Consider the following 14,703-nt stretch of genomic DNA (forward strand, 5'->3'; position numbering starts at 1 on the left):
TGGAAGGGCAGGATGGACTGATCCAGGGGACAGTGGCTGTGGGAGGGCAGAAGGAGGGATGATGTGCTGTTGGCAGCAGGGGCTGCTCTGTGTCCCCAGCCTGTGGGTGCTCTGGGGGTGGCAGGGGTGGCCTGGGTGCTGTGGCATGCAGGGGACGTGGCTCGCTCTGCCGCCAGCTCCACTGCCCCCCCAGCCTCGCTGCTATTCTCAGCCCTTTCCTTGGGGATCGGTTTTCAGGCAGGGATCGGCGGGGGAGCGGAGCGTGCTGGGGGGCAGTGAGCTTCCTCTCTGGTGTTATTCCATGAGCTCTGTTATTCCTCTGTGTTAACCACGGCCGTGGGCCCTCTGCTGCTCTTCCCAGGGATTTGGGGGGTGCATGCCAAGGGCGCTCCCTGCCAGAGCCGAGGATGTGCCCCGGACTCCCTGCAGTTTCCTGTTCCCCTGGCTCTCCACTGTCAGCTTTTCTAACTCTTTCCTGTTTTTTCTTCATTTTGCAGCCCAAATAAAAGACTCTCCAGCAAGAAGGTGGCAAGGTAAGCTTATACTCCTGCTGTTGTTTGCTTGATCCCTACGAGCTGCCGGCTCCTCGGAAGGAAAACTCCAAATAAGCTTGGAGCCTTGTATTTCTGGATATATTCCATGCTGCTGGGGAAAAGTGGGTTTAATTCTGGTATCTTTTTTCTGGAATGGGGGTTTCTCACTCGTGCACACAGCTGGAGGCTGCTGGCAACCTGGTTCCTTCCAGGAAAAAATTGGGGTGCTTTTCCTCCCACTCCATCCTGCCAGTGCCATAGCAGGGAGCACAGGGAGCAGGGAAGGAGTCTCCAGAAGGACATACCCCTCTGGGTTATCCCCTTCCCAGTGTCACCCTGTCTCTAGAGTTCTGAAAGACCAGACCAGTGGGTAGCCCCACCTAGAGGGGTTCTCCAGCCCCCCAAAAATCCCAGCCACYTTAGACTGCTCTTGGTGCTGTTTTATTTCACTCAGTGTCACCCTCAGTAGTTCGTGGGAGCAGCTCCCCCTTCTGTGGGAGCAGCTCCCCGTGCTCACTCAGGGGCTCTGAGACATCCTGGGGGCTGTGAGTAACCCTGGTTTAATGGTTTAACCCTGGTTGAAGCCTAGGTTTAAGCCCAGGTTTAGTTCTATGCTGCTCCTGTCCTGCACAACCGCCTTGTGTGGTGTTGGCCACCTTTTCCAGGTGGGCATTTTGATCCCTGACTTCCCAGGGATGTTGGATGTATCCAAGGAGTTTGCTGTGGATCTCTGCAGCAGAGAGTCCTTCCCTCCCCTCTTGATGTCACCTGGTACTCRCCTTTCCTCTCCCAGCTCCCTCATCCGTCCCGTTCCTGGGCCATCACAATTTTAAGGATAAACTCAGTCTTACCTGTGCTGTTCTGCCTTTGCCATGCTCAGGAGGGACATTTCCCTCGGCACCTGTTGGATTTCTCTTTGGTTTCCCAGCAGGACAGGGACACTGTGGAGGAGCAGGCAGCTCAGTTTGGGAATGTTCCTGTTCCTGGCCCTCACTCTGCTCCCTGTGCTGATCCTGCTCCTCTTCCTCCCACTGTGCTCTCACACCTTTCCCTTCTCCACTTTTCCCRCATTCAGCAATCTCCCCTGGCACAGTTCCCCCTCCTGGAAAGGAAGCAGATCCTTGATATTACATTTCCTACTTGCAGTCATCTTGCTTTCTAGGGCTTTGTTAAAAACACTGGCAGGAAAAAGAGTTCAGGGGAGCAGCCTGTCCCCAGGTTTCCTGTTTTGGGACAAGTTTTTGTCCAGTGCCCAGCACAGATAATTTAGAGAGGATTTGAGTTAAATTTTTGGGAATGGAGATTCCCTGTTTTACAGGAGATTAAACCCTCCTGACCCTTTGCTTTTGTGAGGCAGGGACGTGTGGGCTTGGGTAAACACTGGTTAATTCAAGAGCAGTTGGGTTTGGTTTGTGATAAGGAGGGAGATAACAGCGTTTTGCGGAGCAAGATMCTTCAGCTCAGCCCAAAGTAAGCCCTTCATTGCAGATACTGTAATTAGCGAATAATCCCAAAACATTTGCTTTTGGAAAATTGATTTTATTTTGCTAAGAGCTGTTTCCTCATTTTTGTTATCCGGGTTCTGCTCGTGCCAAGAAATCTCAGCTGCTTAAGCCCTGTTGTGCTTGGCACAATTTAAATGACAAATGCGCCTGAGACTTTAAAATCTAAATATAAACTGGGGGTGAGGATACAAAATCAGGCTGTGGTCTCCTGGTAAATGCTGGTTGTGCTTAGTGAGTCCTGGCATGAGCACACTGCATAGTAGGAGGATTTTGAGAGCCACTGGTACAAATTCTGACAAAAAACTGAGGTTTAAAGAGACCTCCGTGGTTTTCTTATCCATCTCCTGCTGAAGGCAGTGTGAGAGCAGTGTTTTCCTCCTGCCTGGGGTCCCAGGGCTGATCCACCTCCATTCCYGTGGCAGTTTCTCTCCAGAGCAGATCCGTGGCCATGGTGGGGGTGAAGCCCAAAGCAGCCCCTCCCCAGGATGTCCTTTAGCTCGTCACAAAGCTGGGGACACCAGTGTCACATGGCCTCGTTAATGATTAGCTCACCCCGGGCTGGGGGGGGTCACAACAGCCTCAGGGGGGTTCATCCCCCTCCCTTCCTCACACCCCCACTTCTTCCCAGCCTTATCAGCCTTGGGAGTACTCTGTCCTTTGCTGGATAATTCCCGTGCTAAAGAAGGAAAGTGGGAAGAAGGAGCTCTTATCTSTTCCATTCCAAAGAGCAGGAGCAATGATCCCGGTGTGAAGTCCCCGGAGCGCCTCCACGTCCGTGGTGCGGGCGCTTCGCGGGGCTGGCACTGCCAGGAGAGCTCGGTGCTGAGGGGCAGGGCTGCAGTGCCAGGGCTGCTGTGCCAGGGCTGCTGTGCCAGGGCTGCCGTGCCAGGGCTGCTGTGCCAGGGCTGCTGTGCCAGGGCTGCTGTGCCAGGGCTGCTGTACCAGGGCTGCTGTGCCAGGGCTGCAGTGCCAGGGCTGCAGTGCCAGGGCTGCTGTGCCAGGGCTGCTGTACCAGGGCTGCTGTGCCAGGGCTGCTGTGCCAGGGCTGCCCCGCGCTCCTGGAGTGACCAAATCCCCGGGGCAGGGGCCGAGGCGGGCGGGGGGCAGCCCCATGGTGCCCATGCTGGCGCTGATGCCCGTGCTGCTCTGGGTTGGGGTGGTTTGTCTCTGTTTCAGGCAGCTGCACCAGACGGGCTCACTGGCTGTGGGGGTGATGGAGGAATCCTACCGGGAGAACCTGGAGTGCACGGACGAGGACATCACTGACAAGGTCAGGGGCTCCTTCCCTTCTCCTCTCTGCCTGGGCCGCTGGGATAGAGCTGACTTGTGCTGCTCCTGCTGGGGGTTTCTGGCATGCTGAGGGTAAAGGATTTCTAGGACACGGTGGGAGCAGTGCTGTCTGTGTTACCCTGGAGGATTCAGTGCCTTGCAGTGCTCCCACATTCCCAGCAGGAGCAGGCTGCAGCTCCTCTCTGTGGGTGGATGGGTGCAGGTGGGACATGGGAAGCTCTCCACACTGAGGGGATGGAGGAGGAGAGGGGATGGAGGAGGATGATGGAGGATGGAGGAGGAGAGCACTCCAGGTGCTGTGCCGGGTCAGGAGGTGACCGTGGATCCCTCTCTGGGGTCAGTGGCTTCCCCAGTTTGCTGGGGCTGTCCACAAGGCAGCATTTTCACTTCTCCTTCCCACCAGAAGACGTTTTCAGGTTCTGCTTTTCTGAGTCAATCCACCCAATGTGAAACAACAACTTCCTCTCCTTGGCACACTCTGCTCGTGCTGCCAGGATGGAGCTGACTTTGTGCTGGTGCTGCTGGGTTTTCCTGGGGTGTTACAAGGAAAGAGTTGTAGGATACAGTGAGAGCACAGGAAAGGTTTTGTTTGAGCAGCCCTAGTCAAAAACAGGGAAAAGAAGTTAGGGGAAAGAAGGAAAATTAAAGATTGGGGAGCTGGGGCTTGTATAAATGTCTGCTTYGTTCCTGAAACTCCTTGGAAGTGGCTTTTTAGCTCTGAAATGTGAATGTCCGCAGGAGCTGTGTGTCAAAGAGAAATATGTATGTGTGTGGCTGCACTTRGAAATAATTATAATGCAGAGAAGACCAGTAAAAAATAATCCAAAATCAACGTTTTTACAAGGCTGGAAGCTGAATAAAATAGTTGGGTTCCTTAAGGCATCTGACTTGGGAAACCTTTGATGGAAAAGGCAGTGCTGGGAAAGGCMTTTTTAATCCTCCCATATTTCTTGCCCTTCTCCCAGAGCCAGGATTTGGCTTTTCCAGACATGCTCCCCATTGCCTCTCCCCCAGGATGGTTTTACATGGGATTTGAATGCCTAAAATGAACATAGAGCTGGAATAAATGCTGTACAGGGTCAGGGGGAAATTCCTCATCTGTGGTGCTTCCCCACCAGCTGGCAGTGATGCCTCCAGCTGTAAATTCAGGGTTTCCATGCTGTTCCAGGGTGCTATCCAGCCTCAGGCTGCACACGGATGCAGCAGAGCTCTGGAGATSCACCAGGATCTAGGCTTCTTTTAGGATGTCATCAGGAAGGGGCTAAAGAAAGGAAAGAGTGATCTGTTTGACCCCAAACTGGTACATGGGGGTTCCCATCAAAGCCTGGGAAACCAGGCTGGAAAAGGATGTTCTAAAGGGATGCTTTAAATCAAGGCATGGCTGCCCCATTCCAGTGGAACTCTCCATGTTTAGGGTTGGTGGAGGCTGCTGTGGGTTTGGGGATGGCCAGAGGCTGATCCATGTCCCTGTCACAGGTGGTGTTCCTGGAGAAGCGGGTGACAGAGCTGGAGAAGGACACGGCTGCCAATGGGGAGCAGCACAGCCGCCTGCGGCAGGAGAACCTGCAGCTGGTGCACAGGTAGGAGCCTCTGCTGGGGAGCCTGTGCCCTCTGTGAGCTCCAGCAGCCTTCCCAAAGCCAGACCAGCTACCAGGAATACTGGCACTACCCCAGCTGAGAACAGGACACAGGGAYATTTTGAATTTATATATATTTTATRTGCTTCCCCAATCCACATGTCCGTCCTGAAAGTTTTCTGGAGCTCCATAACTTAGATTTTGGTGGTTTTTTATATATGGCCTTTAATGGCCTGGAACTGTGTCAGGGAACGGGGTGTCAGGTTGGATATCAGGGAAAGGTTCTTGTCCCAGAGGGTGCTGGCACTGCCCAGGCTCCCCAGGGAATGGTCCCGGCCCTGAGGCTGCCAGAGCTCCAGGAGAGTTTGGACAGCACTGCCAGGGATGGACAGGGTGGGATTGTTGAGGGGTCTGGGCAGGGCTGGGAGCTGGAATCAATAACCCTTGTGGCACCCTTTACCATTCAGGATGTTTTGTTGTTGCTGTTGTTTGGGGGGGGGGTTTGTTTTTTCTGTTGTTTTTTTTTTAAATGTGCCTCCCTGCTCCATGTGTCCCTCCCAGAAGGTCTCTGGAGCTTTGGGTTTTGGCTTTTTTAATAGATACATATTTGTGTTTATATTTACTGTGTTTTCCTGCCCCATATGCCCCTTCCAAACAGTCCCTGGAGCTCCAAGGCTGTATCGTGGCTGGGTGCAGCCCTTTGGATCCCACATTATGTAATCCCTGCCTGTGCTAATCTGCCAGGCTCCTCTCTCCCAACATATCTGTACCCTGGGCAGATAAACCCCGCAGAGTTTATCTATAGGGCTGTAATTCTGTTAAGTAACAGTCGTGTCAGGGAACKGAGCCACTCCAGCAAAGGTTTCCCTAAGCCCTGATAAACTTGGGAGCGAGGGAAGTGTTTTCACTTCAGCAGCTTGGCCCAGAAGTGTCAGCTGGCTCCGAGTGGGTAAAGCCCTGGATGAGCTCAGGGCTGGGAGGGGTGGGATCAGCTGGGAAAAGCCTTCACTTGGGAAAAGCTACTGCATGAATTCCAGCTCCCAGCCCCATCCCTGGCAGTGTCCAAGGCCAGGTTGGACGGGGATTGGAGCACTCTGGGACAGTGGGAGGTGTCCCTGCCCATGGGATGGGATGGGCTTTAGGGTACCTTCCCACCCAAACCATTCTGGGATTCTGTGATTAGCAGTTCTGCTGACACACAGAAGGGTGACCTGCATATCACATATTTTTTGTTGGGGTCACAAGAGAGTGAGAACAAGGAGGATTGGGGCTGTTGTTGTCTTTTCTCTGCACAATGAGACTGAGCTGGCAACAGCTGAAGGAGGATTCCTCTGCCATGGCCACTGGATTAGATGATCTTAAAGGTCCTTTCTAACCTCAGCCACTCTGAGATTCCCTCTAAGAAATGCATATGTGTGTGGTTGCACTTGGAAATAATTCTAATGCTAATAGGAGACCTTTAAAAATAATTGAAAATGAACATTTTTCCAAGGCCAGAAGTTGAATGAATTGCTTGGAATCCTTAAGGCAGCTGACTCAGGGAACCTTTAATGGAAAAGGTGCTGCTTGTACCTGCTGGGATGCAGTGAAGCTGTTGGAGATGGTGATCAGCGTGTTTTCCGTGGCAGATCGTTCTGTTTTACCATCTGCTTCTCCCAGCTCCCCTGTGGGGTGGGAGGAGGGTTGGGAAGGGAGTCTGGTCCTTGCCTTGGAATGGCAGCCTGCTGGGATGGGCCTAAGGAGAGCTTAACCCCCTCTCTCTGCTCTCGGCAGAGCCAATGCACTCGAGGAGCAGCTGAAGGAGCAGGAGCTGAGGGCTGACCAGACCCTGCTGGAGGAGATCAAGAAGCAGAGGGAGCTGCTCAGCAAAATGGAGAGGGAGAAGAGCATTGAGATCGAGAACCTGCAGGCCAGGTGGGGCTGGCTGGGGGCACCCTGCTGGAGCCACCCTGGAATCTGTGCCCAGGCAGCCTTGGGGGACACAGGGAGGCTCACAGGGGGTTTAACTGGTTCAAGGTGTGGCTAAAATCCTCACAAATCCTGAGTTTTGGCTGAGTTTTGTCTGAGTTTGGTCCATGGACCTCATCTTGGATTCTTTATTTGAATTTTAAGTTTTAAGTTTAGCGCCCATCCTCAATCCCTGTGTCAGCCCCACAGCATGGGGATGAAGAGGGGATTTATTAATAAATCCCATAAAYGACCTCTGGGAGTGCTTTTAATGCCCAGATGTTTTCCACTTGATGGAAACAGGCAAATGYCTGGGAAAGAAGAGTGCCCAAAAGGCAGAGTGTCCCAGCCAGGGTGCTTCATGCTGCCTGCTGGATTCCAAAGGAGGAAGTGGGGTGGGAGAGGTTTCAGTTGTTTGACAGGGTTTTTCCAGATTTTCCAGGATGTTTTGCTGTTGTTCAGCTTTGCAATGCATGAAAGACAAAGACAGTGGGGTTTTACCTGGGAATGCAAAGCCAGAGCCCTCTCTGCCCCCCTGCTCTGATGTCTCTGGTGCTGAGGCTTGTCCAGGGACTGATAAAACCCTTGGAACAGGGAATAGCCCTGCGTCTGATGGAGAAGGATGTGTCAGGATTGTGTGGGTGCCCSCCTCTCTCCCCTGGCAGCAGATTTAGTGGGAACCTCGGGGTTTACTGTGAACAGAGGAATCCCTGCTGGCTTCCCTTTGGTTCAGTATTCCTGGAGAGGTTTTCTCTCCCTCCTGGGATCCTGGGATGAAGCTCACAGCCGTTCCCTTTGCAGGCTGCAGCAGCTGGATGATGAGAACAGTGAGCTGAGATCCTGTGTCCCCTGTCTGAGAGCCAACATCGAGAGGCTTGAGGAGGTGAGGCCAGGGGTGCCTGGTTTGGGGATGGAATTGTGGTTTTGGGATGAGTTTCCAAGAACATGAGATCCATTTAATGTACCAAACCAGCTGCCTGCCCTTCCCAGTGCCTGCAGACCCCACACTGCACCAGCACCATCCCATCCACTGTCCATGCAGGTTCCCAGTGTTGGTGTGGAGCTGGGAATAAAACCCTGATAAATCTCAGTGACAGCAGCTGCTCAGGAGGGGACTCGTGCCCTCTTGTGGAAGCTTGTCCCCATCCYTGTCCCCATCYCTGTGGCTCCAGCCCTGTGCARGGGAGGAGGAGGAGCAGGGATGCTCCATCTCCATGTCCTGGGATTTGTGAGTTGAGTTTTCAAAGATCTGTGTCATCCCCAGACCCTCTTCACTCACCTGCTCAGGATCCAGGGCCATGCAGGGCTGGAGTTTGAGGCTTCCCCAGGCTCCCTGGGGTGGACCAGAGCCCCGTGTTTGGACACAGCGTGGGTTATGGATGGAACACCTAAAACAGGGGCTGCATTTGTCTCTGCCAAGCCTGGGGCACAATTAAGGTTTAAATTGAAGGGAAATCAAACCTCTTCACCCAGCTGAAGGGCCTGAGGCATTTTATCCATGTTTAATCCCATGGGAGAGTGCTGCAGCTCCATCCCTCCTGATGTGCTCTTCACCTGCCAGGACCTTGTGAGTCCAGCTGGGGCTGGGGCAGGAAAACCCCTGGGGCTCTGAGGATGAATTCCCTGCCTCGGGGGGTTTCAGCCATGGGAAKTTGGGTTTGATCCCTGCAGAGCTGTGCTCCTCCCCCTCCACAGTCCATGGGATGAAGGAGGAGCAAGAGGTGCAGTCACTGCCCCTCCTGCCCAGTCGATGAGCTCCTCTCTTGTCCAGTGCCCAACAATCAGGATTTTGTTGTCAGTGCTGCCTTTCCGGCTGCTGTGGTGCCTTTGGCTCTGCCCCATGGAGCAGGACCCCCCAGACCAGCAGCTGGAGCTCCCCATGGAGCTTCTGCTCAGCCCTGCGTGCCATGGGCCACGCATCCCCAGCCCTGAGGGGTCTTGTAGCTTTTGGGGAGCTCTGGAAGCCAAAACCTTTCCCTTGGACTGGCAGCTGTGAGCCTGGGGAGGGGCTGAGCTGCTCACAAGTAGATGCTCAGGGCTCTTGGCATCTTCACCTGCATCCCAAACATTCAGCCAAGGCTTTGGGAACAAGAAGGGAGCAGAGCTGGGCTGTGTGCTTCACATCCTGCTTGAGCTGCTCGATTCCTTCTTGGATCARTTCAAACCTTTCATATCTTTCATATCTGAAACCAAGAGGGAGGTAAAGATTTTCGATTCAGAGCTTTGCTGAAGTCCAGGCATCAGGAGATTTATGATTTCATGATTTAATGTCTCCTCCTGGCCTGGARACCCCGTGCTGGCCCCAGTCCCCTGCAGCCCATCCCACGCCATCCTCATACTTCCCAGAAAACAGCACAAGTGGGGATGTTCACAYGGATGTATCCTGGAGCCATCCCTTGCTGCCTCTCAGTGCAGCTCTGCTGTGTGGCTGCCAAAGCCCTGGGGAGCCCTGAGCAGATGAAATCCCAGCAGGCTGAGCATCCTCGTTCCTCAGGAGAGGAGCATTCCCTGCGGGGCCTTCTCACCAGGGCTCCTCATGTCCTTGCAGGAGAAGCAGAAGCTGCTGGATGAGATCGAGGACCTCACTGTGCAGCTCACAGAGGAGCAGGAGAAAAAGAGGAAGATGGGGGACAAGCTGAGTCAGGAGAGGCACCAGTTCCAGAAGGAGAAGGAGTCAACGCAGGAGGTGAGTGGAACCTGGGCCTGCCCAAAATGGGGGTACCTAGCCTTGGCAGCCTCCCCAAAACCAGGTGTGAAGGGAGCTATTGGTGCTGCCTGGGCAGAGGAAGGGGGTTCAGCAGCCAAGCTGCAGCATCTCAGTCTGCTCTGCTGCACTGAAATCCATCCAGCCTGTCTGGGCCTGCCAGGGGGGCTGTGCCACCCCAGCTCCTTCCCTTCCCTTCCCTTCCCTTCCCTTCCCTTCCCTTCCCTTCCCTTCCCTTCCCTTCCCTTCCGAGTTTAGCAGGCAGGAGGAAAGGGGCTGAAGCTGCTCAGGGAGGGCTCAGTGCTCAGGGAGAGTCACTGCCCTCCTGCTCCTCCTGTGCCTGGTAATTCCAGCTGGAGGCTCTGGCTGTGGTGCAGGAAAGGAACTTTGGGTCCAAAGTAGAATTGTCACTGGGGTGTTGTTGTGTGAGGTGGGGACCCAGCAGTGCAGCAGGAGGGGCTGCCCAAGGAGGGCCGGCAGTGCTGGGGGGTCTGTGGGGTTTGCAGACCCAAACCCAGCATCCCTGGGGCTCCAGCAAGCCCTTCCCAGGGCTCTTCCTCTGTGTTTTTGTAGCTCCCCCATTCCTGCTTGCTGGATGTGTGAGGGAGGGAGGGAGGGGAATCCGAGTGCCCCCAGAAAGGGATTTAATCCTGGGACAGTTTGGGTCGGGAGAGACCTCAAAGCCCATCCAGTGCCACCCCAGCCATAGGCAGGGACACCTTCCACTGTCCCAGGCTGCTCCAAGCCCCATCCAACCTGGCCTTGGGCACTGCCAGGGATCCAGGGGCAGCCACAGCTCTGGGCAGCAATGCTGCTGCAGCAATCTGTGGAGCTGCTCCCACATCCAGAGRGTGCTGCCACATCTCGGGGCCCGTGACACTCACTCATCCCCTTGGCCTTGCCTGCAGCTGATCGAGGACCTGAGGAAGCAGCTGGAGCACCTGCAGCTCTTCAAGCTGGAGGCGGAGCAGCGGCGGGGCCGGAGCAGCAGCATGGGGCTGCAGGAGTACAACAGCAGGACACGGGAGACAGAGCTAGAGCAGGAGATCAAGCAGCTCAAGCAGGTAGGAAGGGCTGGGCTGGGAGGGAAGCAATTCTCTGGCCACAGGGAGGGGCCAGCAGGGTGCAGGGACTCTCCCCAAGGGATGGAGGGGATCCAGGAGCTCAGGGCTTGCTCTCCTGCCCTGGAACAGGGATGCTGTTCTTGGGGGCAACAGRAGCCCTTTTCCTTGCTGTGCTCCCTGGATATTCCCAGTGTTTCTGATGCTTCCAGAGGCTGTCCGGGCTCTGCTGGGAYGGGGCCAGGAGCCCATGTGCTGTTCCCTGTGAGCTGTGTTGGGGTGCAAGCCCCTGCCTCTCCCAGGCTGGATCAGCAGGGGCTGCAGCAGGGTGTGCTTTGTGTGTGTCAACAGGACAACAGGAACCTGAAGGAGCAGAACGATGAGCTGAATGGGCAGATCATCAACCTGAGCATCCAGGGAGCCAAGAACCTCTTCTCAGCCTCCTTCTCCGAGTCCCTGGCAGCGGAGATCAGCTCTGTCTCCAGAGACGAGGTACGGGCCGTGAGGAGTTCCTGGCTCAGGCTGCCCCTTCCTGGCTGCCTGCCCCTGGGATGGCCAGGGAGGAACTGATGGACCCTGCACATGATCCAGCCCATTCCCAAAATTCCCCTGAGAGCAAAGAAATCCCCACACTACTCCTTGTAGAGCTCACAGGATTTCCCTGCCTCCCCCAGCCCTCCTTCCTGGGACAGAGAAGCTGCTCCCTGCCCATCTGCTGATTCTGGGACAGCCTTCCCCTTCCCAGGGCAGAGTGGCCACCACAGGCTGTGTCCAYCTGTTTGGAGCTGCCTTAAACCCCTGGGAGCCAGGACATTCTCCCTGGAGATCTCAGCTTGTTCTGCCTAAACACCACCCGGGTTGGAATTTAATCTTTGGGGAAACACACCGGGATATTTTGGGGATCCAATGGGAATGTGATGCTCCCTGCTCTCTCCAGGGTCCCAGCAGGCTGAGAGCTTGAGCAAGGACAGGAACAAGCATATCCAGTTTTGCCTGGGTATTGAAACAGGGTCAGGAATATCCCAGGCCGGAGGAGAGAACGGGGGAGACACCCAGGGATGCTCAGAGCCACAGGAACCCCTCAGCAGTGACCTCTCCCTCCCTCTCCCCTTTTTTTGCAGCTCATGGAAGCGATCCAGAAGCAAGAGGAGATCAACTTTCGCCTGCAGGATTACATCGACAGGATCATCGTGGCCATCATGGAGACCAACCCCTCCATCCTGGAGGTCAAGTAAGGGCAGCCGGGAGCCCTGTCGGGTGCATTCGGTGCTCTGAGAGGATGAAGAGGGACTCCAATCATCTTTGCTCTTGATGAAGGCACAGGGAAGCCTCAGGTCGGGGGTGACTGAGCCCYGGAGCAGGGAAGAGGAAGGCCGGCAGCCAGGCTTTGCTGTGTGACTCGGTCACTTTGAGCCCTCCTGGCTGCGGAGGGGTGAAAGGGAACCCGGAGAAGGAGCACAGGACACTGTGGGAAGTGCCCGGGACSCTGGGGACTGTCCCGAGAGGCACCRGGCCCGTCCCTGGGACGCTCCGAACCGCGGGATAACGGGATGGAAGAGGCAGCGCTGACTCTGCCCCGCTGCCCTGCCCAGCCCGAGCCTCTGCTGTGCCAAAGTGTCCCTGACACACTCACCGAGGCAGAGCAGGGCATGAGAGAAGCGCATCCTGGACTCACACACGCCTGGGGTTTGGTTTGGTTTTGGGAATTTTGTTTTTGTTTTTTTTTTTAATTAACTTAATGCAAATGTCCTGATCCAGTTGGCTCAGCCCTTGGTTGCCCCGTGCCGAGCCCTCGGTGGCTGCAGGGGCAGCCCGGGTTCGCTGGGGACAGGGTGTGAGYGCCCTTGCTCACCGGCCTCCTTATTTATTTTTGCTGTCCGTGGCTCGGTACTGTCGGCGCGTCTCGGCATYCCGGCTCCGCTCCCTGCTCCTCCCTCCTCCTCTGGACCCGCCGGGCTCTGCCGGTGGGTGGCTCCGGTGAGAGCTGTCCCTCTGTCCCTCGTCCCCAGCTGGGGACAGACACACGGGCTGTGTCCGGCCGGCCCCGGGGCGAGGCTGCAKCTCCTCACCCCGCCCCGGAGGCTGCTCCTGCCCGCTTCTCCTGGTCCCGGCGTGGGACACGCAGCACTTTGGGAGCTGCAGCGGAGAGGCCCGAGCTCCCCGAAGTCCCTGGCCTGTGCCAGTGGGGCAGTGGCCTGTGCCATTCCCAGCCGGAGCAGGGCTCTGCCGGTGATAGCTGCAGTCCTGGAGGGAGAGCCCGCTCCGGCTCCTTTCCCTGCTGCTCCCGGGCTGGGCCGGCGGAGCCGCGCCCGTTCCTCATGCCTGGCATCGGCCGGGCTGGACTCTCCGTGCCGATGGGGACAGGAGCCGGAGAGCAGCTCCCTGGGAAACAAAGCCATGTTTACAGCGGGCAGCTCGGGGCTCGCTGGCGGCCGTGGCACGGCGTGACCCCCGAGCGGCTCCCGGCAGGACACAGCCAGGGAATCCCAGCGATCCGCCTTCCCTTCGGCCAGCCCTTCCTTTTCCTGCTTGTCAGGTTTTAGGAATGCCAGAGCAGCCTGCAAGCAGAAGCCACCGCGATCGCGGGGGTTCCTGTTCCTCCCCGAGCCCTTCCAGCTCTCGGGTGACCCTGCCCGGGGGACGTGGCCGCTGTCACCGCCTTATCCCGGGGGACCCGGCCGAGCCACGGCCGCGCCACCTCCGGGTGCTCATCCCCAGAGCCCCGCGAGGGGCAGCGGGGTCGGGGCGAGCCCCAAACGCTGGAGCAGCTCCTGCATCCCTCCCTGCCGGCACCCATCCTTCCCCACCTCCCTCCCTGCCCGAGCCCGCGGGAAGAAGCCACGTAATGTACATTTCCAGAGAAGCTTTGGGTGTAAATCAGTGTATACTTGGAGAGGGAAAATTTTTCTATCTTGTAGAGTAGGTATTTTTATAGGATGAAGGTTGATCCATTTTTTTAATACTTTAAAAGAAGAGAGAAATGTATCTGTGTATACACAAAAGCATATATATATATATATGTATAAATATATAAATATTGGAGATCTGCCTTTCTCGACTTGGGATCCCCAGGTCTCAAACAATCGTTTGTTTTTTCCTGTCGCTCTCACAGAGGTACTGTAACTGTAAATAAGCACCGGGAAAAAAAAAAGTTTTAAGCAAACAAAAAAAAAAGCACTGACTTGCACATTCACCATGCTTTAAAGTCCCTATGGAGAGAGAAAAACAAAAACAAAACAAAAACTGTACATCCCGAAAATGTTCCTCTTTCCYGACCAGTATGTGAAGGAAGTCCCCCAAAAAAGAGGCAAAAACAGTATTGTCTTAACTGATGTATCAATTCTTGTCGGATTAAAAGCTGTTACTATTCCTGCCTGGAGGCTGCTTTTATTGGAGCATCCCGARGATCCCAGTGCTGGATCTGCAGTGGGGCTGGATGGAGTGGGAATGCTCCTGCACCAAGGAATGCCCTGGTTTGGGAGGATGAGGGAGGCTGGACCTGGCTGGAATGTCCTGATTTTGGGAAGATGAGGATTGGGGAGGCTGGATCCCGCTGACTCCACATGGATCAAGGTCAGAYGGAGCCCAAATCTCCCCCGCCAGCCGGGCTGTGTGGGCGGGAATGGGGAAATTCCCCCTTCGCCTTCCTGGAGGGTCTGGGTGGGGTGAGGGACCCTGGGAGCCGATCCCAGGCTGGGACAGGGATTTGGGATCACAGAGCTTCCCCTTCCCTCTTCGCCRGGAGAACGCCCTCGGAGCACGGGGCCGTTCTGAACGGCTCCAAAAATCCCTTAAACGCCCTCACCTCCCTGCTAAGCTGCTCCCCACCCCTCTAAGCCTCCTCCACCCCTCCCCACCCCTTTAAGCCGCCCCAAAGGGCCTGAACGTGCAAAATCCCCTCCCAGCTCCTGCCTTGCCTCCGGCTTGCTCCAGACTGTTCCTCTGAACCGCTCCGAGCGGCCCCGGAGCTCCTGGGGRGAGGCTCTGTCACACCCCGAGCCCTCTGAAACCCCCCAGATCGTTTGAAACTGCTCAGAGCAGAGCCGAGGCTCCCAAACATCCCCTGAGCTGCCCCAAAACATCCCA

The 14,703-nt window shown here is 55.8% G+C and overlaps 1 protein-coding gene across 2 annotated transcripts in view; it reads left to right on the forward strand.

Moving 5' to 3' along the window:
- Positions 1–13,991, forward strand: part of RAB11FIP3 (RAB11 family interacting protein 3) — a 38,174-nt gene extending 24,183 nt beyond the window's left edge. For both annotated transcript variants that reach the window (XM_057385240.1, XM_057385239.1), the window contains 9 exons: positions 498–533; positions 3,215–3,308; positions 4,805–4,908; positions 6,679–6,819; positions 7,654–7,735; positions 9,401–9,538; positions 10,465–10,620; positions 10,969–11,109; positions 11,739–13,991. In XM_057385240.1, coding sequence (XP_057241223.1) covers positions 498–533; positions 3,215–3,308; positions 4,805–4,908; positions 6,679–6,819; positions 7,654–7,735; positions 9,401–9,538; positions 10,465–10,620; positions 10,969–11,109; positions 11,739–11,852 — 1,006 coding nt within the window. In that variant the 3' untranslated portion in view covers positions 11,853–13,991. The remainder of the gene's footprint in view (positions 1–497; positions 534–3,214; positions 3,309–4,804; positions 4,909–6,678; positions 6,820–7,653; positions 7,736–9,400; positions 9,539–10,464; positions 10,621–10,968; positions 11,110–11,738) is intronic.
- Positions 13,992–14,703: the final 712 nt, after the last annotated feature.

This window comes from Malurus melanocephalus, unplaced genomic scaffold (assembly GCF_030028575.1).
Source record: "Malurus melanocephalus ecotype Western Australia unplaced genomic scaffold, MMel_1.1 scaffold_801, whole genome shotgun sequence".
Taxonomy (NCBI): Eukaryota; Metazoa; Chordata; class Aves; order Passeriformes; family Maluridae; genus Malurus; species Malurus melanocephalus.